The 24,420-nt window shown below is 67.2% G+C and overlaps 7 protein-coding genes across 7 annotated transcripts; 4 read left to right on the top strand and 3 right to left on the bottom strand.

Moving 5' to 3' along the window:
* Positions 1 to 1,580: 1,580 nt before the first annotated feature.
* On the top strand, positions 1,581 to 4,075 carry CHLNCDRAFT_137680 (hypothetical protein; the record flags this gene model as incomplete). The annotated part of the gene is made up of 8 exons (XM_005851352.1): positions 1,581 to 2,031; positions 2,172 to 2,414; positions 2,480 to 2,552; positions 2,758 to 2,878; positions 3,076 to 3,169; positions 3,336 to 3,455; positions 3,628 to 3,842; positions 4,028 to 4,075. The coding sequence occupies 8 exons, from the start codon at positions 1,581 to 1,583 to the stop codon at positions 4,073 to 4,075; spliced, it is 1,365 nt and encodes a 454-aa protein (XP_005851414.1).
* Positions 4,076 to 4,502: 427 nt separating this feature from the next.
* Positions 4,503 to 5,943, top strand: CHLNCDRAFT_56669 (expressed protein). Its single transcript, XM_005851351.1, has 3 exons — positions 4,503 to 4,569; positions 5,128 to 5,645; positions 5,789 to 5,943. The coding sequence occupies exons 2-3, from the start codon at positions 5,133 to 5,135 to the stop codon at positions 5,888 to 5,890; spliced, it is 615 nt and encodes a 204-aa protein (XP_005851413.1). The 5' UTR covers positions 4,503 to 4,569; positions 5,128 to 5,132; the 3' UTR covers positions 5,891 to 5,943.
* A 1,071-nt stretch (positions 5,944 to 7,014) lies between these two features.
* Positions 7,015 to 8,345, bottom strand: CHLNCDRAFT_137678 (hypothetical protein; the record flags this gene model as incomplete). The annotated part of the gene is made up of 5 exons (XM_005851051.1): positions 7,015 to 7,149; positions 7,394 to 7,492; positions 7,720 to 7,833; positions 8,046 to 8,217; positions 8,329 to 8,345. The coding sequence occupies 5 exons, from the start codon at positions 8,343 to 8,345 to the stop codon at positions 7,015 to 7,017; spliced, it is 537 nt and encodes a 178-aa protein (XP_005851113.1).
* Positions 8,346 to 8,427: 82 nt separating this feature from the next.
* On the bottom strand, positions 8,428 to 9,707 carry CHLNCDRAFT_137677 (hypothetical protein; the record flags this gene model as incomplete). Its single annotated transcript, XM_005851050.1, has 4 exons — positions 8,428 to 8,614; positions 8,805 to 8,873; positions 9,029 to 9,204; positions 9,381 to 9,707. The coding sequence occupies 4 exons, from the start codon at positions 9,705 to 9,707 to the stop codon at positions 8,428 to 8,430; spliced, it is 759 nt and encodes a 252-aa protein (XP_005851112.1).
* Positions 9,708 to 10,053: 346 nt separating this feature from the next.
* Positions 10,054 to 11,213, top strand: CHLNCDRAFT_29459 (hypothetical protein). The gene is made up of 3 exons (XM_005851350.1): positions 10,054 to 10,306; positions 10,437 to 10,513; positions 10,674 to 11,213. Exons 1-3 carry the CDS (start codon positions 10,290 to 10,292, stop codon positions 10,925 to 10,927), a joined length of 348 nt encoding a protein of 115 aa, XP_005851412.1. The 5' UTR covers positions 10,054 to 10,289; the 3' UTR covers positions 10,928 to 11,213.
* Positions 11,214 to 11,308: 95 nt separating this feature from the next.
* Positions 11,309 to 17,377, bottom strand: CHLNCDRAFT_137675 (hypothetical protein; the record flags this gene model as incomplete). The annotated part of the gene is made up of 8 exons (XM_005851049.1): positions 11,309 to 12,214; positions 12,357 to 13,454; positions 13,589 to 14,567; positions 14,677 to 15,485; positions 15,616 to 15,850; positions 15,974 to 16,141; positions 16,305 to 16,459; positions 16,613 to 17,377. 8 exons carry the CDS (start codon positions 17,375 to 17,377, stop codon positions 11,309 to 11,311), a joined length of 5,115 nt encoding a protein of 1,704 aa, XP_005851111.1.
* A 712-nt stretch (positions 17,378 to 18,089) lies between these two features.
* On the top strand, positions 18,090 to 23,949 carry CHLNCDRAFT_137674 (hypothetical protein; the record flags this gene model as incomplete). Its single annotated transcript, XM_005851349.1, has 21 exons — positions 18,090 to 18,266; positions 18,512 to 18,765; positions 18,919 to 19,031; positions 19,249 to 19,301; positions 19,446 to 19,487; positions 19,670 to 19,799; positions 20,060 to 20,222; positions 20,487 to 20,596; positions 20,685 to 20,734; positions 20,907 to 20,973; positions 21,246 to 21,369; positions 21,489 to 21,564; positions 21,786 to 21,903; positions 22,097 to 22,201; positions 22,353 to 22,429; positions 22,567 to 22,653; positions 22,734 to 22,801; positions 22,979 to 23,078; positions 23,244 to 23,349; positions 23,510 to 23,658; positions 23,776 to 23,949. 21 exons carry the CDS (start codon positions 18,090 to 18,092, stop codon positions 23,947 to 23,949), a joined length of 2,343 nt encoding a protein of 780 aa, XP_005851411.1.
* Between the last annotated feature and the right edge of the window lie 471 nt (positions 23,950 to 24,420).

The raw sequence follows: 24,420 nt of genomic DNA, 5'->3' as shown, positions 1-24,420 counted from the left end.
CGGTTCAGACCCCCGGCCGACCGCTGCTGGCTGCCCACGAACCCGCCGGCGCTCTCCGCAGCAACAGGATCTGAGCCGTCCATTTGATCCCTAGCGCTCCAGCGCAGCTGCCTCAGCGTGCCTCCCTGCCGCACTACCGCCGCCACCGGCCTCTTAGCACACGGCCTCAGAGGCAGGATGTGTCGGCCGCCCGGCAGGCAGTCGCGAGGATGAGGTTGGCGCCGGTGAGGTAAGCCGGTGTCAGGGTGGGGAAGTCGGCCTGCAGCCCGCCCCGAATCTCCAGAAAGACACTGCACAGTGGGGCACGCACGTCAGCAACCCCAGCTGCTGAGAATGCCCAGCCACTTGCGGCGGCTTTGTGAGGTGGGGCTGAAAGGGTGGGGCATCCGCTCCCTCTGCCTGCTTGCCTGTTGCAACCGCACCGGGCCCCTAGCACTTGCTCGACTGCCTGGCAGCACCTGCGGGGAGGGAGGCGGGATGGCGCGATGCGCCGTGACGCAAGGCAGCCTCCAGTAGGGTGTACAGCATGCCAGCAGCCAAAGCACGCAGCCTTACCCATCTATTGGCAGGCCGCCCTCCACCAGAGACGCCACAGCCTCCTGCTGCTGCTGCGGGGTGGGCAGCTCTGTGCTGCCCCGTGGGAAGATGCGAGCCAGGCGGTCAATCGCAACCTGGCAGCTGCCGCCAACTGTGATCTGCAAGTCTAAGCAGGCCTGGCCAGACTGTGAATCTGCATCTTGAGCCAACAGCGCTGGCGACTCGCCTGCTGGCTCTGCAGGCCCCTCGGTCGTGGCTGCCGCCGGCGCCTGTGCCAGCCGCCTCCCGCTGGCCCACCTCGCCAGTGCTACCTCGGTGCTGGCTGCTTGTGTGCTGCTTCCGCGGTCGGTGCCCGGCCCCAGCGGCAGCCTGGCACAGCCGCCAGCTGCCAGCAGGGTGAGCAGCAGCAAGGCTGCCAGGGCTTGCCTGCTGCCTGATCCTGTGAGGGTCAGATCCATTGATGGCCCTCACACACAACCGCTTCGACCAAGCTCAAACAATGATATTGAAGAAATTCCTCTTCAGTTCCCCCGTGGAGAGGGCCGGTCCTGCTTGGCGCCTTGTCACGCAAATGGGCGACACCTCCAGCAAGCAGTCCCTGAAGTTCGTGGCCTCCCCTTATGAGCATGAGAAGCACAATGCATCCTGAACTGGAGCCATGGAATGCATCTGCGCCCCTCGACAGCTCCTATCCAACACGCGCGGCATCCTACCACCGCCGCCGCTGCCGCCGCCCGCCAACTTTCTTCACCATGCGCCGTCGCTCATTTCGAGCCATCAGGGCGCCATTCACCAGGATCGGCGGTTATCGAACGTTTGTGAGGCTGCCGCGAAGCCATTTCTGAGGAATCAACCCGCCCATGCACGGCCAGTGCAGCGTGCAGCGCGTCAAGGCGCTTGCGCCGGCGCATTGTGGAAGAGGCAGGCATTCAGTGTGTCGACATGCGAATGCCGCGGCAGCAGCTCTAGCCCCCGCCGCCGCCCGCCGCCGCCGCCGCCGGCGGGGCGTGCCCGACGTCAGCGCCGCCGCTGCTGCGACGGGGATGCAGCCTGCGCCGCCGGCAGCCCCCGAGATCACGGGATCCAAAAACGTGGTGATCCTGGGCGGCTGCGGCCGCGTGGGCTCCAGCACCGCGGCGGCGCTGGCGGCGGCGGTGCCCGCCGCCAAGCTCAGCCTGGGCGGCCGCTCGGAGGAGAGCTTCCGTGCGGCAGTGGCGCGGCGGCCGGAGCTGGCGGGGGCCAGCCCTCTGGCTGTCGACATCGACGACCCCGCCAGCCTGGCCGCAGCGCTCAAAGGGGCAGACCTTGTGATCCATGCGGCAGGGCCCTTCCAGCGCCGCACCGACTGCAACGTACTCGAGGTCGCCATCGCCGCAGGGGTGCCCTATATGGATGTGTGCGACGATACCGACTACTCGCAGCGCGCCAAGCAGCTGCACAGCAAGGCGCAGGCAGCAGGCGTGCCAGCCATCACCACCACCGGCATCTACCCAGGTAGGCGGCCGTGGCAGGCGGATGCCGCCGATGCAGTCAGCCGGTACCATGGCAGCGCTGCTGCCTGCGGTTGCAGCTCCCGACCTGCTAGCATGGTTGCAGCTTGCGACCTGCGCACCCGCCCCCATGCGCTGCCGCAGGCGTGAGCAACGTGATGGCGGCCCACACCATTGCCATCGGCCGGAAAGAGTACAACGCAGACGGCAGCCTGCCGGAGCGGCCGGGGGAGGGCGGCGCCGACCCCAAGCGCGTGCTCTACTCCTATTTCACCGCAGGCAAGCAAGCAACGATAGGGACGGTTCCCATGGCAGCGGCGGCAGCTGTAACCTCCCGAGCAGCAGCAGCGCCGGGCCTTAGGGCGGGGCCCATGCTGTGTTGCTGGGGTGTGCCGCATGGCGCCACTGTGCCCTCCTGCCCCACGCCTGTGGCTGGCTGCGGCGCGGCGCAGGCACTGGCGGCGCGGGGCCCACCATTCTGGAGACCACGCTGCTGCTGGCTGGGGAGGACGTGGTGGCTTTCAGGTGAGCGGGAACCAGGTGGCTGGCAGCACAGGTTGGGGTGAGCTGACGGGTGATGTGATGGCGCCTCCCGCCCTCCCTCTCCCTTTGCTATGTGTCGCTGCCCCCCGCCAGCAGCCTGCCTTGGCTCCCATGCCGCCTGCCTGCCGGGGCATCTGCCCCGCTGACTGGCTGCTGCCGGCTGGCGCCCGGGCGGCTGGCTGCGCAGGGACGGCGAGCGAGTGGTGCTGCCGCCCGTGAGCAACCGGCGGGTGGTGGACTTTGGGACGGGGGTGGGGCGGCGCAGCGTGTACCTCTACAACCTGCCAGAGGTCTCCTCGGGGCACCAGGTGCGGCAGCGGAGGCGCGGAGCCTGCGCCGCACACGCCTGCATCGCACCGCCCCACCAGCGTCGCCTGCGCGCGCTGGCGGGGTGGGATCCCAAGGCTGGGCGGGGCGGGGTGACCCCCGTCCTGCGCGGTGCAAAGGCTTCTGGCCCCTGTGCCCTCCCACCTCGTGCCTGCCACTCGCACCCGCCCGCCTGCAGGTGTTTGGCGTCCCCAGCATAAGCGCCCGCTTTGGCACGGCGCCCGACCCCTGGAACTGGGGCATGGTTGCCATGGCACGGCTGGCTCCCAAGGGTGAGCAGGCGCTGCTTGCCTGTTTGTTTGCATTGCAACCGCCGCCAACCCCGGCAGCGGCTTCCCGCGCCTCGCGCACCTGACGCCAGCCTGCGCTCTGGCCACCTGCGCATTTCACCACCACGCACACGCGCCGACAGACTGCTGGCACACGCTCCCGCCGCAGGCATGCTGGCAGACCGGCAGCAGGCGAAGCAGCTGGCGCGAGTGATGGACCCCGCGATACGGGCTGTAGACTTGGCTGTGGGGGAGAAGGTGGCGATGCTGGTGGAAGTCGAGTATGAAGGTGAGCGGTACCGCCACCCTCGTGCAGCCACGGCTGCCGGCTGTGCTGGCGGCGCTGCCGCCGCTGCCGCGGCTCTGCTTTGCTGGCCTTGCCCTTGCGGCCTCCACACATTTCCACACATGTGGCCTGTCTGACAGTCGGCCTCGCCCTGCCGCCTGCCGTGCTGCCGCAGACGGCAAGATTGCGGCGGGGCTGTACGTTCACCAGTACCTGTCGCAGGCGGTGGGCACGTGTACTGCTGCCTTTGCGCGGTGCATGCTGGCGGGGCAGACGCAGCCGGGGGTGTGGTTCCCTGAGGAGCAGGGGGCGCTGGGGGACCGCCGTGCGCTGCTGGGCATGGCGTCCCAAGGCTGCACCCGGTTCCTGCTCAATCGCACGCCCTGGCAGGTGGGTGGGCGGCAGCCTGCTGTGACGGGCTGTGCTCGATGCCTGCTGCTGTGGTGCTGGTGCTGGACGCTGGGCGCGGCGCTGCTGTCACTCAGGGCTGCGTTAGGGTGTGGCCGCCAATGTGCAGAGCTGCCCTGCCGAGCTTTGAACGCCTGTTTGAGCTGTGCTGTTTGGCCCTGCTGCAGCTTGAGACGGATCCAATGCAGCTGGGCATGGGACTCTACATTTACTGAGGAGTGCGAGCAGACAGCCGGCGGCCTGGGCGTGTTGCCTCGCTCGCCCGCCCTCCCTGCTCGCCCCTTGCTGCCATCCCTGTGGTGGGGTCCGGGAGTGGGCTGTGACAGTGAATTTCATTTTATTGACCATACATATGTTGTGATACGCCTGAATCACCGCTGGTTGGGCCAACAAGAGTGGCAGGAGACGCGTGCTAGGGTTTGAGGCGGGGCCCTTGCGGCGTGGGCGGGAAGGCGACGGCGGGCCTGGTGCAGCCCGCCCGACCCGGCGCGGTGTAGCCAAGTGGAATGCCTATGCATCAATTGCAGTCCAGCGAGGCAATAGGGATGAGTTTCCGCACTCTTTGCTGGCATTTTTGGTGTCCCTGGGGCCACCTTGCGGCCTTAACTCTCTCGCCCCTGGACACCACCCACACTCATTCACCTCCTCCCTTCCACCCTCGATCCATTCACAATCGTCTCGGAATCCAGAAGAGCTCCCAGCCCACCAAGTGAGCGATCACGAGCCTGTAGGGGGCTGCTGCGTTACCCGGCCAATGCCTGTATGTCTGTGGGACGCAGTGAGAGTTGGTTGCGGTGTGTGGCCGCTCTCCCGGAGGCCCACACCAGCCATGCCATTCTTCAACCTGTTTTTGGCTGGGAGGGCGCCCCCGGCCGTCTGCCTTCGTTGTATCCCCGGCAATGAATTTTTTTAAGCGGACTGGGAGGCGGGGCTGCTGGTGGCGGCGCCTCGCCCCCCCCCCCCCATCACCTCCGTTTCTGTGGCTCCCCTCCCTCTTTATGAGTTCTGATGCAACGGGACGCCTCATGCTCGGCTCTGGGAACTCATAACACACGCTGCTAGCTGCTCTTCTCGGAGCCACTAGGGTTCGTGTTGGTAGCTCTGCTGTGGTGGGCTGTCCACCCGTCTCCTGGCCTCTTTTTCGCCTCCCAGTGCTGTGAAACCGACTTTTTAATTAACTTTGATTCCCTATCTGCGCTGAGATGCACCACTACTTCTGTGGCCTTCCTGCTGACCTGCGTGTCGTCTTGTTGCCACATGCGTGCAGAGACCATGCCTGCACACCTCGACAGCGGCGCCTCGCTCAGCTGTGAAAGCGCGCCGTGGAGCGAGGTGATGTTGGCGACTCCCTGCAAGCGTGCCAAGCGCACACCGCTGCCAGACGCCACCCCCGCGCCGCCGCTGAAGCTGGCGCCATTTGCTGGCGCCATACCGGCTGCCGGCTGCGCCCCAGCCAGCGCGGCAGCTGATGCAACCCAGTCAGACAGAGAGGCAGCTGATGCGGCGTGCTCTCCCCGCGGGGCGGGCAGGAAGCTGTTCCCCCGCTCTACAGCCACGCCGGTGGCTGCCAAGCAGATGCAGCCCGAGGAGGCGGCAGCCAACCCCAGCCTGTCCCCAGGTGCCCCTTTGGCCACGCCACCGCCGCCACCTGCCGGCGCCGCTGCCGGCTGCTTCATGCTGCCGCGGAAGCCGACTGCTCGGCGCCTGTTTGACGACGAGGAGCCGGTTCAGGCTCAGCAGGCGCAGAAGGCGACTAACGACTTCCTGGCTGAGCTGGAGAAGCAGGTAGGCAGACGGGGCTGGCTCCTGCACCTTGCGCTCCGCCTTGCTTGCTGCTGGCAGCGCCGGCCTGCATGCCGCCGCCTGCAGCCGGCCGCCTCCCACACCGCTGGCCTGCTGCGCTGCTGTCCCCGGCCCCCTGCCTGCAGGGGCGTGACCGCTTCGCGGAGCGCTGGGGCTTTGATGTGAAGCTGGGCCAGCCCCTGCCCAACCACTCACGCTACCAGTGGGAGGCCGTCACCTGCACCTGATGTGCTGCAGCAGCACTATTACGCTGGCCGCTGATAGCCAACGACTTGATACCTGGCCCGCAATGGCGGTGGCAGGGTTTGCCATTAGCATAGGCTTTTCGCCTTGCGTTTTGCGCACACTTCCAGCCCATTTTTTCTCTTCCATTCTTCTTTGACGAGACTAGCCATGGCTGTACACTACATAAGTACCGAACATCTCCTTTATTTACTTAGGATTTCGTTCTCCTTTTGGCGCCCCCCTTAGCGGCCCTCTTCCATTCTCTTGGGCACTGCTGTCTGTGCGGGCAGGCTCGCTCAATGTTGAGCGAGCCTGGGTATCATTTGGTTAGATCAATAGTGCGCCGTGCGCCTTGCGGGCCAACGGTTTGATGAACCTTGCTGCAACATGCAAACCGTGCTTTGTATCTTTAGGGATTCTGAACTCCCCCTGGCACGTGTGTCTCATCTTTTTGCCGATTCAGCTTGTACCTCCACCTCATTTCTTTTCCTCCATTGGCACTCGGGTGTCTATTGGCATCCCCTGTTGGTTTCCTGGATCAGTGACGTGCACACCATTTCGTCCGTATTAATTTGCCGCAGGAACGCTTGCCCCCCCTTCTGTTTATATGCCTGCTCTCTGCTTGCCGTCGGCACAACTCCGCTCATACCTCCTCAACCTCCCCGCATGTCAACCTGCTTTCTGCTTGTCGTTTTTGTTTGCCGCTCGGAGCGCTTCTGGCACCTTATCCGCACCCGAAACCGAAAGAAAGTGGGTCCGCCACCCTCCGCCCCTTCCATATTAGACTGGCATGGCTGTCCCGTGCCCGTCCGCTTTGCACTGAGTATTGAAACGAATGACACCTCCCTCTGCCAGGGCGCCCTGCACGGCCTGCCCCTTCCTCCCCCCTCCCCTGTTCCCCCGTGACCCCTCCTGTTGCTCACGCAACTCTCTGTTTTCTGTGGAACGTACTACGCCCCGCTTGAGTTGTGTTCCCTCAGGTTGGCTTCTTTTCACAAGAAAAATGATACGTACCGCATCAATGGATGCTCATTATGATATGTAAACTTGCCAGCAGTGAGCACAGCCGGTGGTGTGGCCCGCCAGGCAGTGCAGCGAGGATGAGCAACGCACAGGGTGGCTGCCCTCACCCTTGGCTGCTCTCAGGGGGTTGCCACGGCGGCTCCCAGAAGAACAGCGCCACCAGCTGGCCCATCGCCACCACTGCACACACGCCCACCAGCCACATCACCGCATACTCGAGGCGCGAGTAGTAGCTCTTCTGCGGCAGCAGGCAAGGGAGGCGAGGAGGGCAGCGGGCACGGCGTGGCTCCCGGCTGGCAACGCTCACAGGCTGCCCTTTGCCCTTCCCTCCTCTGCCCACCCGAAGCAAGTCCCCGCCACCCCGCCGTCGCCCCGCCTCGCCCCATGCAGGCTGCCGGCCGCCCACCAGCACACCCACGCACCAGCAGGCCGCGCCCTGGGCCCCGCTCGCTGCCTGCCTGCCTCAGCATGCCATTCCCCACCTGCACATGCACCCTCAGAATGTCGAGCAGCTCCTGCATCACGCTGAAGCGGTCGTTGAGAAGGTGCACCCGCTGCAGCACTTCCAGGTACTCATAAACCTGCGGTACAGCGGTACAGCAGCGGCTCCTGAGGCAGGCATGGGCAGGCAGTGAGTGGGCAGCAGGCGAGGCTGCAGCTGCGGGTGAACCAGGCACGCAACAGCCCACTCTTGGCCTGCCCTGCGCCTCACAGGGCGCCACCTGTCCACTGCCCTGCCTGCCAGGCCGTTTCTCTTCACCCCACTGTCCTTTGTTGCCTCCCAGCTTCCACCAGCCTCCTGCCTCACCGACTTGTACAGAGAGCCAATATTGTCTGGGGCGGAGGTGATGGAGTCGGGCGTGTCCAGCACCCGCCCCAGCAGGTTGACGGCAGACATGGACTGGAACAGCGTGCCCATGTGCTGCAGGCACGGCGCGGGGCGGGGCGCGCGGCATGTCGCGGCACATCGCGGGGCGGGGCGCGCGGCACGGCGCGGCACGGCGCGGCACATGCCGGCGTGCTGCGCGGCGGCGGCGGGGTGCCCGGGCGGAGCCGGCCTCCACGCTGCCCAGCCGGGCGGCTTCCTCCTCATCCCTAGCCCCACCACACAGGCAGATACATACACGCACACACCTTCATGATCTGCTTCTCGCTGACCGGGACGTCCCCGGTCTCCGCCAGGTAGACGGGCAGGCGGCTGAGCTGGCGCCCCAGCACGCGCGTCCGCTCCTCCAGCACGCTCAGCTTGGTGCTCTGCGCCAGCGCAAAGCTGATGGCCAGCTTGACGAGGGGGTCCTCAGCAAACCTGCGGGGCGGGTGAGGGGGAGGGAAGAGGGGGAGGAGGGGAGGGATGGTGGGGTGTGGGTGGGCGAGAGGTGGGGAAGGGCTGCTAGGCCAAGGGGCACTCAGGATGCACCCTCTGCCTGCGACCATGTCTGGAGCCGCACGCAGCGCACAGCCAGCAGGCGCGCGCTAGGAAGGTGGCCTGCCCGGACCCTGCAAGCCACTTAATCGCTCAGCTGCCCTGCAGCCCCGCTGAGGCGGCAGTACGCCCCGCGCGCCTGTAGTGCAGCGCCAGCGAGTCGTTCTCGATGTGGTGCTTGGGCGCTGTGGAGTAGACGACGCGCAGGCGGTCCACCTCACGCACGTCTGCCGGCAGCGGGCCCGTCATGCACGCATCCACCACCTCGCGCAGGATGTAGCTGCGGGCAGGGGGCGCCAGGCGGGCAGGCCAGGTCGGTCCATCGGAATCACTGGCTGCTGTGCACAGCTGCGCTGCGCTGTGCTGGCCTCCACTCTTTCTCGCAAGCAGCTTCCAGCTGGGCAAACACAGCCGTGCCGGCGGCTGGGGGGGGCTGCTCGGAAGGGGAGGGGGCAGCTGGGTCTGCTCACCGCTCTATGTCCTTGCTAAGGCCCCAAAACACCAGCACACCAAAGTCGAAATAGAAGACGTGCCCCGCACTGCAGCGATGGGCAGCAGGGCAGGCAGGGACCCAGCTATCAGCAGCTTTCTAGTCAGGCCACAGCAGCGATACACATCAGCACAGGCCGGCAGGGCAGCAGCAGGGAGGCACGGGTGGCGAGGTGCCGGCCGCTGCCTGCAGTTCTGGCCGCACCTGTCGTCCCCCGCGCGATGGAACTCGCTAATAAGCACCTCGGCATACGCCTGCAGCGAGCCCTCCCGCCGCAGGATGGCGTCCTGGAGCGCGTAGCGGTCAAAGCCCTCGGCCACCGCGTGGCACCGCACCCGCTCCTGCCGCCCCTGCCCCTGGTACTGCGCCGGCACCTGCGCCTGTCGGCAGGGCGGCGGCAGTGCAGCGACAGGTGCCGGAGTGGGTGCCGCCGCAAAGCAGCCGGGGCCCGAGCATGCGATGCCGCAGCATGCGCCTGTGCAAGGCGGAGCAGCAGCGGGCGGGCAGCTGGCAGGCAGGCAGGGGGCCCTCTCTCCAGCAGTATACCGGCACTCACCTCCAAAGGGTCCACCTCAGGAGAGTGGGAGGTGGATGGCTGGCTGGGGTACATAATCTCGCCTTCCTTGTTCAGCTCCCAGCCTGGCCCCAGCGACACGTGCCTGCCCAGCGTGCGCCCGCTGACGGGCAGCTGCACCGGCGGCACCGGCACCTCGCGCGCCAGGTGGCTGCGCTGCCGCCGCAGGTCTCGCGGCATCTCGCCCTCCAGCGCCCGCAGCTCCCGCTCCAGCGGCACGCTGCGGCTGCGCCCGCTGCGGTCATCCAACTGCTCCGCCGCATCCGACAGCACCAGCACCTCTGGCAGGGCAGCGCCAGCGGGCTCCATCGCGGCGCTCCACCGCCCTAGGCGGTGGCAGGCGGCGCTAGGGCTCCGGACCTCTAGGGGAGCAAGCCGTGAGGCGTTTCTTTGTACTGACTGGCTGTGCTGGGTGCCTCCTCGTCGCAGCAAGGGCTCCCCTTGCCCGTTTTGGTCGTCCTGCAAGGGCTGCTCGTGGGGGCGTCTGTGCAGCAAGCTGGGGTGGCGCAATTAATGTGTACTACACGAGCGCAGTCTCCGAATTCGACTGGCGGGGCTGAGGGGCTGCCGTTTGGGCGCAGGAGCCAAAAGAAAGTGGGCTGCGTGGCAGCGGGCGCCAAAACGGCATGCCAGGCTGCGATCGGCCTTTGCATGTCTTCATCGCTGCTGGGGCAGGTCTGACAGGCTGTGCACAGGCTCTGCTACAGGGGCCACGCTGATCGCAGACTTGGGGCGCAGGCGGCGCTGTAGAGGGACTGCCAAGCGCGCAGACAGCTGAACCGCGCGGTTGCAGCCCTTGGTGGCAGCCCCCGGCGCTTGCATCCCGCCCATCACCGTGCCCAGCGGCTGCAGCACCCTCAGTTGGACGCGGAGACAGTCGAATAGAGCAAGATGGTGAAGCTGGTTAGGTGCGTGAGGCTGGGAGGACGAGGAGGGCGAGGCGTGGTGCACGCCGCTGCACGCCTGCGCCGTCTGCCGCTTGTGCTTCTGCTGCCGCAGGCACCTCGCTGACGGCTGGCTGCTGTCACCTTGCTGCAGGTTTTTGATGAAGCTGGCGAATGAGAAGGTGCAAATAGAGCTGAAGAACGGCACGGTCGTGTATGGAACAATCACCGGTGCGTGCCACCGCTGCTGCAGCTGTGTGTTGTTGTGGCTCCGCTGAGCCGTGAGCCGCTGCGCCGCATGCCTTGCACGCCTCTTCCCCGACCGGCGCACGTCCTGCCTCACAGCTCCTCACCCCACCCCGCCCCCTCTCTGGGATCCTGCCCTACGCAGGCGTGGACGTGGCCATGAACACGCACCTGAAGACGGTCAAGCTGGTGCCCAAGGGGCAGAACCCCATCACCGTGGCCCAGATGTCCATCCGTGGCAACAACATACGCTACTATATCCTGCCAGACTCACTCAACCTGGACACCCTGCTAGTGGACCTGGATCAGCCCAAGACGCGGCCCAAGCGGCCCGAGCGGCCCGCCGGGCGCGGGCGGGGCCGCGGACGCGGCAGGGGACGCGGCCGGGGCAGGGGCTGAAGGCGCGCGGCGCGACGCGGCCCAGCGGCCAGCGGCTGGGGGCGTGCGGCCAGCGGCACCGCCGCCCTCCGCCTGCCGCCGTCTACAGCGCTCGAGATCCCACCTGCTGTTGCCCTTCTCGCAAGCATGAGGCAGGGTGCAGACGGCTGTCACCACCACTGCCCGCTCCGCTTCTGCATCGCACTCCCAATTGCCTCTTGTTTCCAGCCCCCTCCTTTCCTTTCCTCTGCTTCCGCTCCCGCATTCGTTGACCTGTCACTGACTCTCTGCAACACTCTCACACATCCGTGTGCATTCACAAGGCCGGGAAATCAGCCACACTGGCACAACAAGGACAGCTGTTGTTTGCCGTGCTGCACCGCCAAGCAGCCGGCAGTGGGGCTACCGCCGCTCCGCCGCGGCCCACTTTTGCAGCTCCCGCACGCGCAGCAGCACCAGGCTGGCTGCGGCCCCCGCCACCGTCGCCCCCTCCTCCCGCAGCAGCGCTTTTGGCAGCAGCTCCGCCGTCGCCCCATCCAGCTCCTGTGCCTGCTGAATCACGGCGTCAAGGTTGAGCTCGTCTCGCAGAACAGTGCAGCCTGCGGCCTGTTTGACGATCGAGGCGGCTACGGGGCGCCAGCCGCCGGTGGCGGCGGCCGCCACGCGGTCGCAGTACAGGGCGAGGTACCGCAGCGCCCTCGCCAGCACCGGGCGCAGCCGGGAAAAGACAAACGGCGCCATCTGCTGCGGCAGGCGGCGGGCCAGCAGGTCGGGGCTCAGCGCGCTCAGCGTGCCCAGCGTGGCCAGCGCCGCCATGCTGCGGCACAGCGCCGCCAGCTGGGCGCCCTCCTGGCTGGCTGCGGGCGCCAAGCTGGAGCCACCGGCAGGGGAGGTGAGGGCCGCGTGGAAGCCCAGACAGCCTGCCATCACAGCCTGCAACTCTCCAGGCTCCAGCAGATCAACTAGGCCGCTGGTCAGCACAAGGGCACACTGCCAGTCCCGCGGCTCGGCTGCCACCTGGCTCCCGCCAGCCACAGTGCTACCAGCCTCGAGCAAGCGCAGCGCGGCGCTGCTGCTGCTGCTGCGCTCGCCGCCGTCATCCCTACTGCTTTTCTCCGCGCTGGCGCTGCTGGCACGGTCGGATGCCGCATCAGCTGAGCTGCCATTGAAGCCGTGCAAACGAGCCGTGTCAGGCAGCAGCAGGTAGTAGGCGGCAGCCTCCCCGCTGCTCTTCACATACAGCTGCGGCGTGGTGGCCAGGCCGAGCAGGCGGCTGCTCTCTACCGCCAGCAGGTAGAGCTGGGGCACCTGCAGGCCAGGCCAGGCCAGGCCAGCAGCCAACAGGCAGGATAGTGATTGCCAACCCCCTTCGAAGCCACCCCTTGCAGCAACGCTTGGAAGGCATTGCCTGAACTCTACTGGTGAGGGACCACAGACCCCAGGCTCTTACCTGGTTCTCTGCCAGGCGAAGCCCCAAGTCCAGCTGCGGCAGGCAGGCGCCCACCCCGCCGCCCAACACCCAGGCTGCCAGCTGCTCCATGCCAGGCACGCTGAGCGCAAGGTTGTGCAACTCTGCTGCCATGCCGTGCAACAGCTGGTCGGGGCCAGCAGGGCACAGCGCCGCCGACCGCCGGAAGGCCGCCAGCCAGCTGGCGCCGCAGAAGCGGCGCAGGGACGAAAGCGCCTCGCCATGCTGCAGCTGGGAAGGCGTGCCGCGGCGGCGGCGGCTGTGATACAGAACCAGTGGCACTGCGTCTGCTGCCGCTGATGGTGGTGGTGCTGCTGCTGATGGGCTGCTGCTGCCTGGGGGCCTGACAAGGATCGCCGGCGCAGAGCCTGGCGGGGCGGCATCCCAGTTCTCAGCCTCCTCAAGCATGCCGGCTGCCAGGCCAAAGAGGCCGACTTCCCACACCCCGGCATGCGCTTCGACGCTGGCCTGCAGCTGCTGCGCACGCTGTTGCACCGCCGCGCCCTCGGCGCCGTGCTGCTGGGCCAGGTAGGCGGCAAGAAAGTCAGCCAGAGGCAGGAAGGGGCGCTGGCCACGTGCCACAGCAATGTCTGCAATGGCCTTGGCCCGATAGATGTCCTGAATGGCCTGCCGCAGGGCCGGCAGCGGCAGCACCCTGGCTGCCGCAGCCTCCTCCTGCCCCTGCACCTCGACGCCACTGCTGGCATCAGCCTCCCCTCCATTCTCACTGGCCTCCCCGCTACCACCGCGACTGCTGCCGCTGCTGCTCTCCTGCGCAGCAGCCCACAGCACGCTGCCGTTGCCGCTGCCGCTGCCTGCCACGCACGCTGTGCCGTTGATGGCGCCGGCACTGTTGTGGCAGGTGCCAGCGGTGCCTCCAAGGTTGGACTCCCACAGCTCGCAGTACTGTGTCTGGACTCCCGCGCTCTTCAGCCCCCGCACAGCCCAGGACACTGCCTGCCCCTGATGCTGCGCATGCACCTGGCCCAGGCTGTAAATGGCATCCCGCAGATCTTGGGCCAGCTGCTGGCACTGCCCTTCCAGCTGGCCGCGTTGCTCCCGGGTGGCATCCAGGTCTGCCTGCACCACAGGAGAGGAGCAACGAGGCGGACATGTGCCACAAGGGCAGGGATTGACAGGGAGCAACATAAACACAGGGCAACACAGCAGCAAGCAGGACAGGCCTAGACACCCCTGTTGCAGCATGCGCCCACCTGAGTGGCTGCTAATTGAGTGGTCAGCTCAGTGGCAAGGTCCTGAGCCCTCTGCCGCGCCGCACGCTCCTGCTCCTGCAGCAGCACCGCCGCTGCCGCCCGTGCGGCATGCTCCGCTCCGCTGCGCACCAGGCGCTGCAAGTGTGCCTCCATCTGTGACACCTGGGCTGACAGAACAGAGGATGGAGGCTTCGCTGGCGTGGTGGCGGCAATGCGTGTGGTCCTATCCTGCTGCTGTGCTGCCTGGGAAGTCTTGGATGCTGGTGTTGGCTGAAGGCTCTGCTGAAGGCGGCTTCTGCTGCTGCTGCTGCTGCTGCTGCTGTTGCTGGCGGTAGCTGACTCTGGTCCTGCGGCTGCCATGGCAGCTCCCTCATCCAGCCCCAGCCGTGGTGAGGTCAGCAGCGAAGGAGGCAGTCCTGCCAAGTCCGCATCCAGCCCCTGCGCAATGCCATCTGGCACTGCTGCCAGCTGCTGCACCTCGCTGCTGCCGCCCTGCTGCTCCAGCAGCTGTACAGACACCTGCAGCTCCGTTCTCAGGCTCTCAATAGACAGAACTGCAGCCGCGACAGCTGCCGCCGAGCTGCCGGCAGCATGTGTGCCCGCCACTGCTGCTTCGTGCACGACCGGCAGCGCTGCTGGCGTTTGCGCTGCCTCTAAACTGCTGCTGCCACCGCTGCAGCATCGATCCGCCTCCAAAGCCGCCACCGGATCTGCGGCTGCAAGGGCCGCAGCCACCTGTAAGTCGAGGTGGCGGCACAGCTGCAGCAGCCACCTCAGTTGCCGAGCATACAGCTGGTGAAGGCCCGCCGAATGACCAGCCAGGCGGCCGTAGGCCGCGCCGTGCGCCACAGCGTAGCGGTGCAGGGCCGCATTGTGCTGCCGGGTGGCTTCCAGGCGGGCGGTGAGGGAGATGGTGGTGGCCTGCAGCTCAGCGATGATGATGGCCTGCTGCCGACACTCCCGCTCAAGATGCTCGTTCCTGTGGGGTGGCCAAGCGAGGGTGCACACACAAGGGCATGGATCAGCGCTTATCAAAGTGCGCAGCCGTTGAGTAATGATTCGAAGGTGACAATGCTGCCTTCACAAACCTGGACCTGCGCTGTGCATGCTGCTGCTTAAGAGCCTCCACAGCAGCGGCGTGGTCCTCCCGCTCCTGTGCCGCCTGTGCGCTGGCAGCCTCTGCGCCCGCCCTGGCTGCCTTCAGCTCCTTGCCGGTGGTCTGCAGTGCCACGTTTGCTTCATTCCACTGTTCCTGGAACCGCCGGCACAGTATCTCCTGCTTGTGAAGCTCCCGTTCTAGCTGCTGCTTGGCTGCCGCCAGCTCATCCACAGCAGCCTGGGAAGCCTGCCCTCGCACCACTGCAGCATGCAGCTCCCCCTTCAAGTCTGCCACCTGCTGCCGCTGCCCCTCCACCTGCTGCTGCAGTGCTGCCATCTGCTCCAGCTGCCTAGCCTGCTCTGCCAGGGAAGCTTGCAGCGTCTGCACATGCTCCCTGGTCCTGGCCGCGGCGGTGTCCTGCTCCTGGCCCGTCAAAACCAGCGCCGCACGAGCTGCCTCTGTCTCAGCACCTCTGGCCTCCGCCTGCTCCAGCTGCTGCTTCAGCCTCGCCTCTGACGCCGCCAAATCCGCAAGCGAGTCGCGCAGGCTGCTGTTTTCGTGCCGCGCCTGCTGCGACGCCTCCTCCACCTGCTGTAGCAGCACTCCCTGCTGCTCCACACGCCGCTCGGACGCCTCCAGCGCCCCTTCGGCTGCCACAATGCGGCCCGAATACTCGTCCAGCTTCACGCACAGCGAGGCAATCTCCTCGCCCTTGCCCTGCAGCGCCGCCCGCTGGCTGGCACACACCAGGCGCTCCTCGGCCAACGCCGTCTGCAGGTGGTGCTTCTGCCCCCGCTCCTGCACAGCAGCGGATGGAAACGCAGCTGGGACAGGTAACACAGCATTCCAAGCTTCTGATGCCCCATTGCATATTGGCGGCAAGGGGCGCTCGGTGTTTGGTGAAACTCTCAGCTGAGGGAACCCCCACCTGCTGCAGCTCGGCTTTGAGGCGCTCTGCTTCTTCGTGCAGCGCCCCTTGCAGCTGCTGCGCCGCCTGGCACTGCGCCTGCAGCCCCGTGCCCAGGTTCTCCCCTTGCTGGGCCCGCTGCTGGCTGGCAGACAGCGCTGCCTGCAGCTGGGAGTTGTGGGCGGCGAGGGCTGTGGCCTCGGCCTGCAGCGATCGGTGCTCGTCTGTCAGCTTGCTGAGTGCGGCAGACTTGTCCCTGTGGCGGGCAGGAAAGCAGGCAGGCAAGAATTGCGGGGATTTGGCTTCATGAGTCACAGAAGGCGTCACACAGAACCCCAGCCTGGGGCCAGCAGGCCCCCACCCAGCCAGCACTACTCACAGCAGGTGCTGCCCAAGCTCCGCCTGCCCTCGCGTCGCCTCCTTGAGCTGCGCCTGCAGCCGCTCCACCTGCGCCGCCAGTCGGCTGCACTGCTCGGCATCGGCATGCTGTGCACGCTGTGCAGTGTCCAGCTGGCGCTCCATATCGACATACTTGTTGCGCAGCGTCCTGCAAGCAGGCCGCGTGCGGGGGTGCCTGGCCGCTGGTGGGCCACCCGAGCCTGTCTCAAAGACAGGGATCCAACACCCAGAGGCATCCCTGGCAATGCACTGGAGCGGCGATACGTCAAACCAGTCCTGCCGAGTCTCCCACACTCCGCGCCACTCCCCACCTGGCCGTCATGGCATCCCCGCGGAAGGTGTCCAGCTGCTCCTCCATGCGCCGCCGCGCCGAGTCCGCGCTGGCCGCCAGCTGCTCCTCCAGCAGGCCCACCTTGACCTGCAGCGCGTGCTGCGCCTGCTCGTGCTGCTGCGCCGTGTAGCGTGCCTGCAGCGGGAGCGGCAGCGGAGTGGCAACAGCCTGTGAACCTGCGTCACACGAAATGGCTGGGCCTGCATGCTACTTGCTGTGTGCCGTCTCTGTTCACGCATGCCTGTGTCCCTGCCAGCCTCAGCTTGGCCCGCCAGCAATGCGACGCACCTCCTCCAGCTGCCGTTCGAGCGCCTCGCGGTGCTGCTGCTGCACCACCACCTGCAGCGCCGCTCGCTCGTGCTGCGCCTGCACATCCGTGACCGCCGCCTCCCCCGCCTGCACCGCCTCGCGCAGCGCCTGCAGCTGGGCGGTGAGCAGGTCGATGCGGCGGGGCAGGAGGGTGTCGTCTTCTGGGTTGGCTGGCCGTGCCGCCGCCGCCGCCTCCTTGCCTGTCGCGCCCGAAGCCAGGCACAGCTGGCCCAGGGCATCCGACACTGCCGCGCGGTCACGCTGCAGCTGCTGCAGTTTGCCCCGGCTCTCCTCCAGCGCCCGCGTCAGCAGCTGCAGCTTGAGCTCCGGGTTGCGGATGCTGGTTTCCAGCAGCTGAGGCGCGGTGTGGTGAGACCAAAAGTCGGGACTGGCTGCCCGACGCGCGGCGCTGGCGGCAGTGCCACCACGCGACGGGGCGCGCGAGGGCGGACGCAGCTGCGGCCCGCTGCTGCCTGCCTCCTCTGCTGCAGGGGGCTCTTCCATCGCCGCTGGCGTGACCAGCATCGTGCTTGCTGGCGGCCTGTCATAGAGCGGGGCAGCGCTGGGTGCGCCCGGTGCTGTGGGAACGAGGGAGGGCAGCGAAGCCATGGAGGGCAGGGAGTTGGAGTTGGCCAGGCTGGAGTTGGAGGTGGTGGCAAGGCTGGAGTTGACGAGGCTGGGCGGCGGCGGCGGCGGCAGGGGCACCGGGGCTCCCTTCCGGCTGCCGCTGCGGCCAGGCGGCATGCCTGCGCCGCCCTGCTTTGAGCTCATTGCGTAAAGGAGCTGCAGGACCGCGCCATTGGCGGAAGGCCAGCCGCTTTGACCGAGGCGGTCCGCCGGCACGTCGCTAAGCCGTCCCAAGTGGTTCGCGCAAACTGGAATGCTGCTTCATACGCCGTCCTAGGGCCCGGGGCAAACTGGTCTACCTGGCGCCAGCGTGCCGCCGCCGCTGCCGCCGCCGCCACGCCTGTATGGAGCCCCACGCTAGCCTAACACAGAGATTGATGAGCATTCGCTAAAGCATGACTTAGAATGTTCTTGTGGCAAGTGCAGCTGATGTGGGAAGTTCAGCTGATGTTGAGCTAGGCCTGCCACCTACGGCTCCCGTGAGCGGCGGCAGTCGCAGCGGCTTTTGGCGGAGCCCTTACCACTCCCCCAGCTTGCATGCCAGATCCTCCAATACTACATTTCAGTCATTCGCGCAAATTGAAGCCACCTGGTGCATTGAATGTCTGAAGGCGTGCAGCAGCATTGCCCAAAGCGCGCAGGGCGGCGGCGCCCCGCTGGCGTGCACCGCCGTCACAAGGGGTCACGGCTCGTCCCGCCGCATTCCTCCCTTCCTCACCACCACTCCCCGGCTCCTGCATACGCTCAGGGAGCCTGTGCAGTGCCTGCTGCCCCTCTCCCTCCGAAACCCCTCGCCCTCCCCCCAGCGCGCTACCTTCCAGGGGCGATCATGCGGCCCGCCGCGCTGCTCACGCTGCTGCTGGCTGGGGCCTGGGCTGCCGCCGCCCAGGAGCGCCTCACCGCGGAGCCTCTGTCGCCCAACATGCCTTGGAACGCCTCCATCACCGTAGACTTGGCGGCACGTAAAGATATTAGCTCCGTGCTCTTCGGCATCTTCTTCGAGGAGGTGAGCCCGCCCATCATGCCCTGCTGATGCAACCTAGTGGGCTCCTGCGCCCTGCATTCGCCCCTTTCAAGGCCACTCCCGGGCCCCAAGAGGTGTATGGCGCCGAAGACGGGCCGCATGGCAATCATTGGCGGCCGCCGCCCCGGCCATGCATCCCGCTCGCCGCGTCATGCATGCCCCACCGCTCCCATCTCTGCTGCCCTGCTCACCCTGCCCCTCCCCTGCAACTCCCCGCCCTCCCGCAGATCGGCCACGCCGGCGACGGCGGGCTGTACGCTGAGATGGTGCAGGACCGAAGCTTCGACGCGCTCGCCGCCGCCACCGGCTTCCTCGCCTCCCCCGCCTCCCGCCTGCCGCTCGACCTGCCCGCCCTGGCGGCCCGCCACCGCCACCCGATGCGCCCGCTGCACACGCCCTGGGACAATCCCTCCAACAAGACGCACAGCAGCAAGCGGGAGTATCTGGAGGAGCGGCGGCGCGACGCTGCCTACGAGCCGCGGTGAGCGGTTCCGCGGGGACGGGCGGGCCGCGCTGTCGCTGGCTGCTCCGCAGGCAGCGGGCCAGCCCCACGACCACACTGCACACCAGCAAACTCTCACGTGCAGGCATGAACAAACGTGCGTGCCCGCCCTGCCTGCCCCCGCCCCTGCAGCAACGACATCATTGTGGCGTGGCAGCCCATCCCCGGCACCACCGCGGTCCTGACCAAGGAGCAGCCACTGAACCCGCGCAACCAGGTGTCCATGGAGCTGACCGCGGGGCCAGGTGAGGGCGAGGGGCCATCAGGGCAGGGCAGGGGGGCGCTGCTCCTCCTCCATGCGCTGCTGGCATCCACAGAGCGCTGCTGGAGCGGGGAGAGGGCAAGGGTCAGCAGCCAGCGTTAGCGTATGCCTATCCTAGATCCTATGGAGTTGCCTGTGCGCCGACCTGGCTACTCTGCCCCCTTGCCGCCCACCTCCCTCCGCCCCCGCCCCGGCCGCAGGCCCTCGCTCCGGCATCGTCAACTTTGGGTACTGGGGAGTGCATGTGCAGCAGGTGGGCCTGCATGTTTGCGTGGAACGGCGGAGCAGGGCGCACCAGCAGAGACGCCTGCCTCCACCCGCGGCTGCAGCGGGCCGGCAGTGACTGCGGTGGTCCTGCTGCTGCCGACCTGACCGTCACTGCCCCTCCCTGCTGCAGGGCCATTCCTACACCGTTTCCCTGTACCTTCGCACTCCAGACGTGGGTACAGTGTATTGTGTTCATCGCCATCGGCCTGTCGCCTTGGTTTGCTGCGCTTCCTGCCAGTCCCCCCACCCGCTTGCCGCTGCCACGCCTGCCGGCCCTCGCCTGCTGCGCCCATCCCCACCTGCCCTCCTCCTGCCTCATCCCCTTGCCCCCCCGCTCCCTCCCTCCCCCTGCAGACCACCACCAAGAGCGTGACGGTCTCTCTGGTGAGCGAGGACGCCGCCACACACTACGCCAACCTCACCTTCCACGGCGTCGCCTCCGGCTGGCAGAAGTACTCGGGAGAGCTGGTTTCCAGCGCCACAGGTGGGGTGGGGGGTGGCTGGTGGGCGCCCGGCCGCTGGAGGAGGCTGTGGGGCCAGCAGCCCGGTGTGTGGTGGCTCAGCAGCAAGCGGGCCAGCCAGAATTTACGGGGGGACCTGCTCTGCCGTGCTCGCTGCCAGAGTTCCCTTCTCTGACTCAAACCCCCGCGCCCCAGCGCTCAACCGCTGCTTCATCCGCCCTTCTTGCCCCGCTGCCCCGCAAGCGCACTCCCTGCCCCGCCCTCCTGCCCCGCCCTGCCGCAGACACCAACGCCCGTGTGGCGTTGCTGTTTGAGGGGCCCGGTGCCCTGGCTGTCGACTCCGTCAGCGTCTTCCCCTCTGAGAATGTGGCCAAGGGGGCGGGCATGATGAACCCCTGGCCCTTCCGCGCAGACCTGCTGGGGGCGCTCAAGGCGCTGCAGCCCGCGTGGGTTGGGCTGCTGTGTCCTGCCGTGTACTGCTGTGTACTGCTGTGGTACTGCAGTACACAGCTGCGGGCTGCGGGGCGGGGCGGGGGGCTGCCCGCTGTGGGTTCCGGGCAGGTGGCCTGTGTGCAGTGGGGCCTGCTTGGCATGCGTGTGGCTGCGACGGTGCATGGCAAGCCGTCCACCCGCGCGGCCCAGCCCGGCTCCTGGCTTGTTCCCCGACGCACCCTGCCGCGCCAACCCGGCCGTCGTCCCCTTCCCCACAGCTTCCTGCGCTTCCCCGGCGGCTGCTACATCGAGGGCGACTGGATGCGCAACGCGTACCGCTGGAAAGATTCTCTGGGGCGCAATGAGGAGCGCAGCGGGCACATGAACGGTGAGGGCGGTACACGCGGTGCACGGCAGCGCCACGGCAGCTCAGCCCACCCACCCACCCACCCACCTCGCTCCTCCCCTCTGTGCAGGCGTCTGGGGCTATTGGTCCACGGATGGCCTGGGCCTGTTTGAGTACATGGTGCGACCGCTGCCGCCCGCTGCCACTGCGCTGCCAGCAGGGATGCAGGGCGCTGCACTTGCCTGTCCAGCACAGGACGCGTGCCCCGCTTGCCGGCATACAGCAGGCCGTGCTGCCTGCAGCGTGCGCCTGTGCACTTCGCCCCAGCTGCTGCCCCGCGCCCGGCCTGCAGCTGCTGGTGGAGGAGCTGCGCACAGAGCCGATCTGGGTGGTCAACAATGGCGTGGCGCATGGGGACAGTGAGCGCCGCTGCCGCTGCTGCTGCCGCCGCTGCTGCTGCTGCTGCTGCTGCTGCTGCTGCTGCTGCTGCTGCTGTCGCCGCAACTGCCACCTGCGGCCGCCGTTGCTTCTCGTGCCACCCATTCCCAGCAACCCCAGCTGAGCTGGCTGTTGGGGGTGCGTGTGCCAGCCGGCCGGCTTCAAGCGACCCCTCTCCCTGAGCGCCGCCTGCACACATGTGCATAGGTCAGCAGGTCACGCTTGAGCCTCCAGCGGTGTTGGCTGGCTGCAGGCATCCGCGCTGCCGATGTGTGGCCCCTGGTGGAGGACACGCTGGACTCTCTGGAGTTCATCTCGGGCCCGCCAGACAGGCGAGCTGCCACCTGCATGCAAGGGGGCACACCGCGTCGAGGGGCGTGAGCCGCCGGGCGGCGCAGTGCACACCCCGGCGTGCCACAGCCGCTTGCACACACACCTGCCTGCCATGCCATGCCATGCCATGCCATGCCATGCCATGCCATGCCATGCCATGCAGCAAGTGGGGTGCTGTGCGCGCCGCCATGGGCCACCCTGAGCCCTGGGAAATCAACTTCATGGCCATCGGAAACGAGGTGGGTGTGGATGGGTGTGGGTGGGTGGGTGGATGGGCCCAGCGGATGCCGGGTGGCGGGCGCGCCGTGGGGGTGTGGTGGCGGTAGGATACCGCAGGCGTGCGGTGTGCCAGCCAGACCCCGCCCCAAGCAGCAGCCAGCCCGCGGGTATGGCCGCCGTCTGGATCGTGTGCGCCGAGGTGTACCGCCCCCGTACCGCCCCCGTACCGCCTGTATCGCAGGACTGCGGCAAGTGGATGTACCTGCAGAACTACCTGCTGTTCTTCGGCGCCGTCCGCGCCCGCTACCCGCACATGCGCCTGATCTCCAACTGCGACATGGGCCAGGACGCGCCCACAGGTGAACGGCGGGGCCTGGCAGGGTTGGCGGGTTGGCGGGTGGCTGGTGTGATGGCTGGGCGAGCACGTGCTCCCATGCCCCCTGCCCCCTGCCCTCCGCAATCCGCTGCTCCCTCCCTCGTGTCAGCCCTGCTCCCTGCCCCCTACCAGCACTGCGCAATGCCCCACAAACACCCATCCCGTTGCTGCTGCAGACCTGTGGGACTGGCACGTGTACACCAACCCGCAGTCCATGTTCAACCTGCGCCACGCCTTTGACGGCAAGACGCCACAGAACTCGCCCTACATCTTCGCCAGCGGTGCGCGCTGAGCTGGCGCTGCTGAGCTGGCGCTGAGCTGGCCTGCCTGCCGGCTGGCACGTCGGCCGGCCGGCGGGGTTGTGCCGATGGCAGTGCCGGTGCTGGGAGGTGCCACCGCCGCATGCCCGTGCTGCCCCGCCTGCGTGTGCAGAGTACGCGGTGACCGACGGCGGCGGCTGGGGCAACGTGGTGGGCGCGGTGTCCGAGGCTGCCTTCATGACTGGCATGGTGGGCGCTGAGCGCCCTGGCTGGCTGGGTGCATGGTGCGGGCTTGCCCTGATGTGCGCTTGCATTGCTGCTTGCAAGGTATGCCTGCTGCCTGCCTGCCTCTGACCACTCTGCTGGTTTCCATGTGGGGCCTGCAGGAGCGCAATGGAGACATTGTGACGCTGGGCGCTTATGTGAGTGTGCCACCGGGGCAGCAGGCCGCTGTGCTGTGCCTGCAGAAGAGGGTGCCAAGCGTGCTGCCACACCAAAGCGGCTGGCCTCTGCTGGGCTGCAAAGACAGCCTGTGCTCCTGCTTGTCATGCAGGCCCCGCTGTTTGTGCACTGGAACAACCGCCCCTGGCCCACAAACATGATCGTCATAGACAACAGCAGGTGGGACGTGCTGCGCTGGCGGCCTGGCGCTGCGAGGGAGACGGGCAGGCACTGGCGGCCCCGGCCCGCGTGCTGCGGCTGCTCAAGGCAGGACAAGGGCCACCATTGCTGCCCTACCGCCTGCTCCACCACCACAACACACACACACACATGCGCATGCGTGCACTCTCCCTTCAGGTGGTTTGGAATCCCCAGCTACTACGTGCAGCAGATGTTCCGCCAGGCGCAGGGCACCGCCTACTTGGACACAACCGTGTTCACTGACCCGGCCTCAGAGGTGGGCCTGGCTGGCTGGCCGCCTGGCCAAGCTCGCCAGCGCATACCAGGGCAGCCCTGGCTGGCTGACACCACTGCTTTGTTGTCCCGTGGACCCCACCACCAGCACACCGCACACCACAGATGCCACACACCTCCCTCCCCACCTTACCACGCTGCTTGGCAGGTGCATGAGGAGAAGGTGGCGGCGTCTGCCACCTGCCAGAGCACTGCCTGCGACCGCATCGCTGTGAAGATCGTCAACTTCAGCTCCTACCTGCAGCGCATCGCAGGTAGCTGCGCAGGGGCTGCCCGTCCGTCTGCCCGTCAGCCTGAACGGGGCAGCTGCTGGGAGAGCCGTTGCTGCGGCTGCCGCCGCTGCTGGGTGAGACGTGCACGCTGCATGGCTGCGCCCAGCAGCCCACGTGGCAAGCTGCGCTGCCTGTTCTGCAGTCCTCCTGAGCGGCCGCGACGCTGCATCTGTGGCGGGCGAGGGGGAGATGGTGTACCTGTGGTCGGCCCACCCTGAGGACGAGAACAGCTTTGACAACCCAACCAAGGCGAGCGCGCACGAGTTGGGATGTTTGTTGATGCTGGCTGCTGTGGGTGACGCAGCACTCGCTGCATCACACTACTTGATGCCAGCAGGGCGCATCCCGGGTGCAGCCCTCAAAGCCCTCACGCCACGTCCCCGCCCCGCGCCGCCCCGCGCGCCGCAGATCGCGCCCGCCGCAGCCGCCGTGGACGGCCTATCCTCCAAGTTTGTGCTGCCGCTCAAGCCCTGGAGCGTCAACATCCTGCAGCTGCGACTGGAGCCCAGCCCCAGCCCCAGCCCCAGCAGCGGCCTGCAGGCCAGCGGCAGCGGCGGCGCGGCCGACGTGGCTGCTGCGTGAGCGGCTAGCTCTGTGAGAGTGTCCCCAATTTTTGTTTGCGCCCCTGCTCTGCCCCGCCCCTGCTTTGTGTCTCTGTTTGCTTGTGCCCCTGCTTTTGCCCACCTCATCCTGCCTGGCTTCATTGTAACATCCCTGCTGTGCATGCACCCTGGCGGTCTGGCAGCAGTTCGGCGGCGGCCAGCCTCCGTGTAGCCGCAACAGCAGCCGCCACACCGGCGAAACGACACAATCACTGCTGCAATTACAGCGCCTCCTGGTCCAGAGGGGTTGGAGAAATTGAAGAGAAAAAGCAGGGAAGCTACTCAGCAAAAAGACGCTGCAACTATTCCGACACAAGACTGAAGCCCGTGCAGGCAGGGACAGCTGGTCCCGGGCCGCATGGCGGGGCAGTTTGGTTCCAACAGGTGGCACTGCCGTGTGGCATGCGCTGCGCTCACTCCTCGTCGCTCTCGTCCTCTTCCGCCTCGTCCA

This window comes from Chlorella variabilis, assembly GCF_000147415.1.
Source record: "Chlorella variabilis unplaced genomic scaffold CHLNCscaffold_2, whole genome shotgun sequence".
NCBI lineage: Eukaryota > Viridiplantae > Chlorophyta > Trebouxiophyceae > Chlorellales > Chlorellaceae > Chlorella > Chlorella variabilis.
Note: the sequence above shows the minus strand (reverse complement) of the source record. Positions and strands in the feature narration are given on the sequence as shown.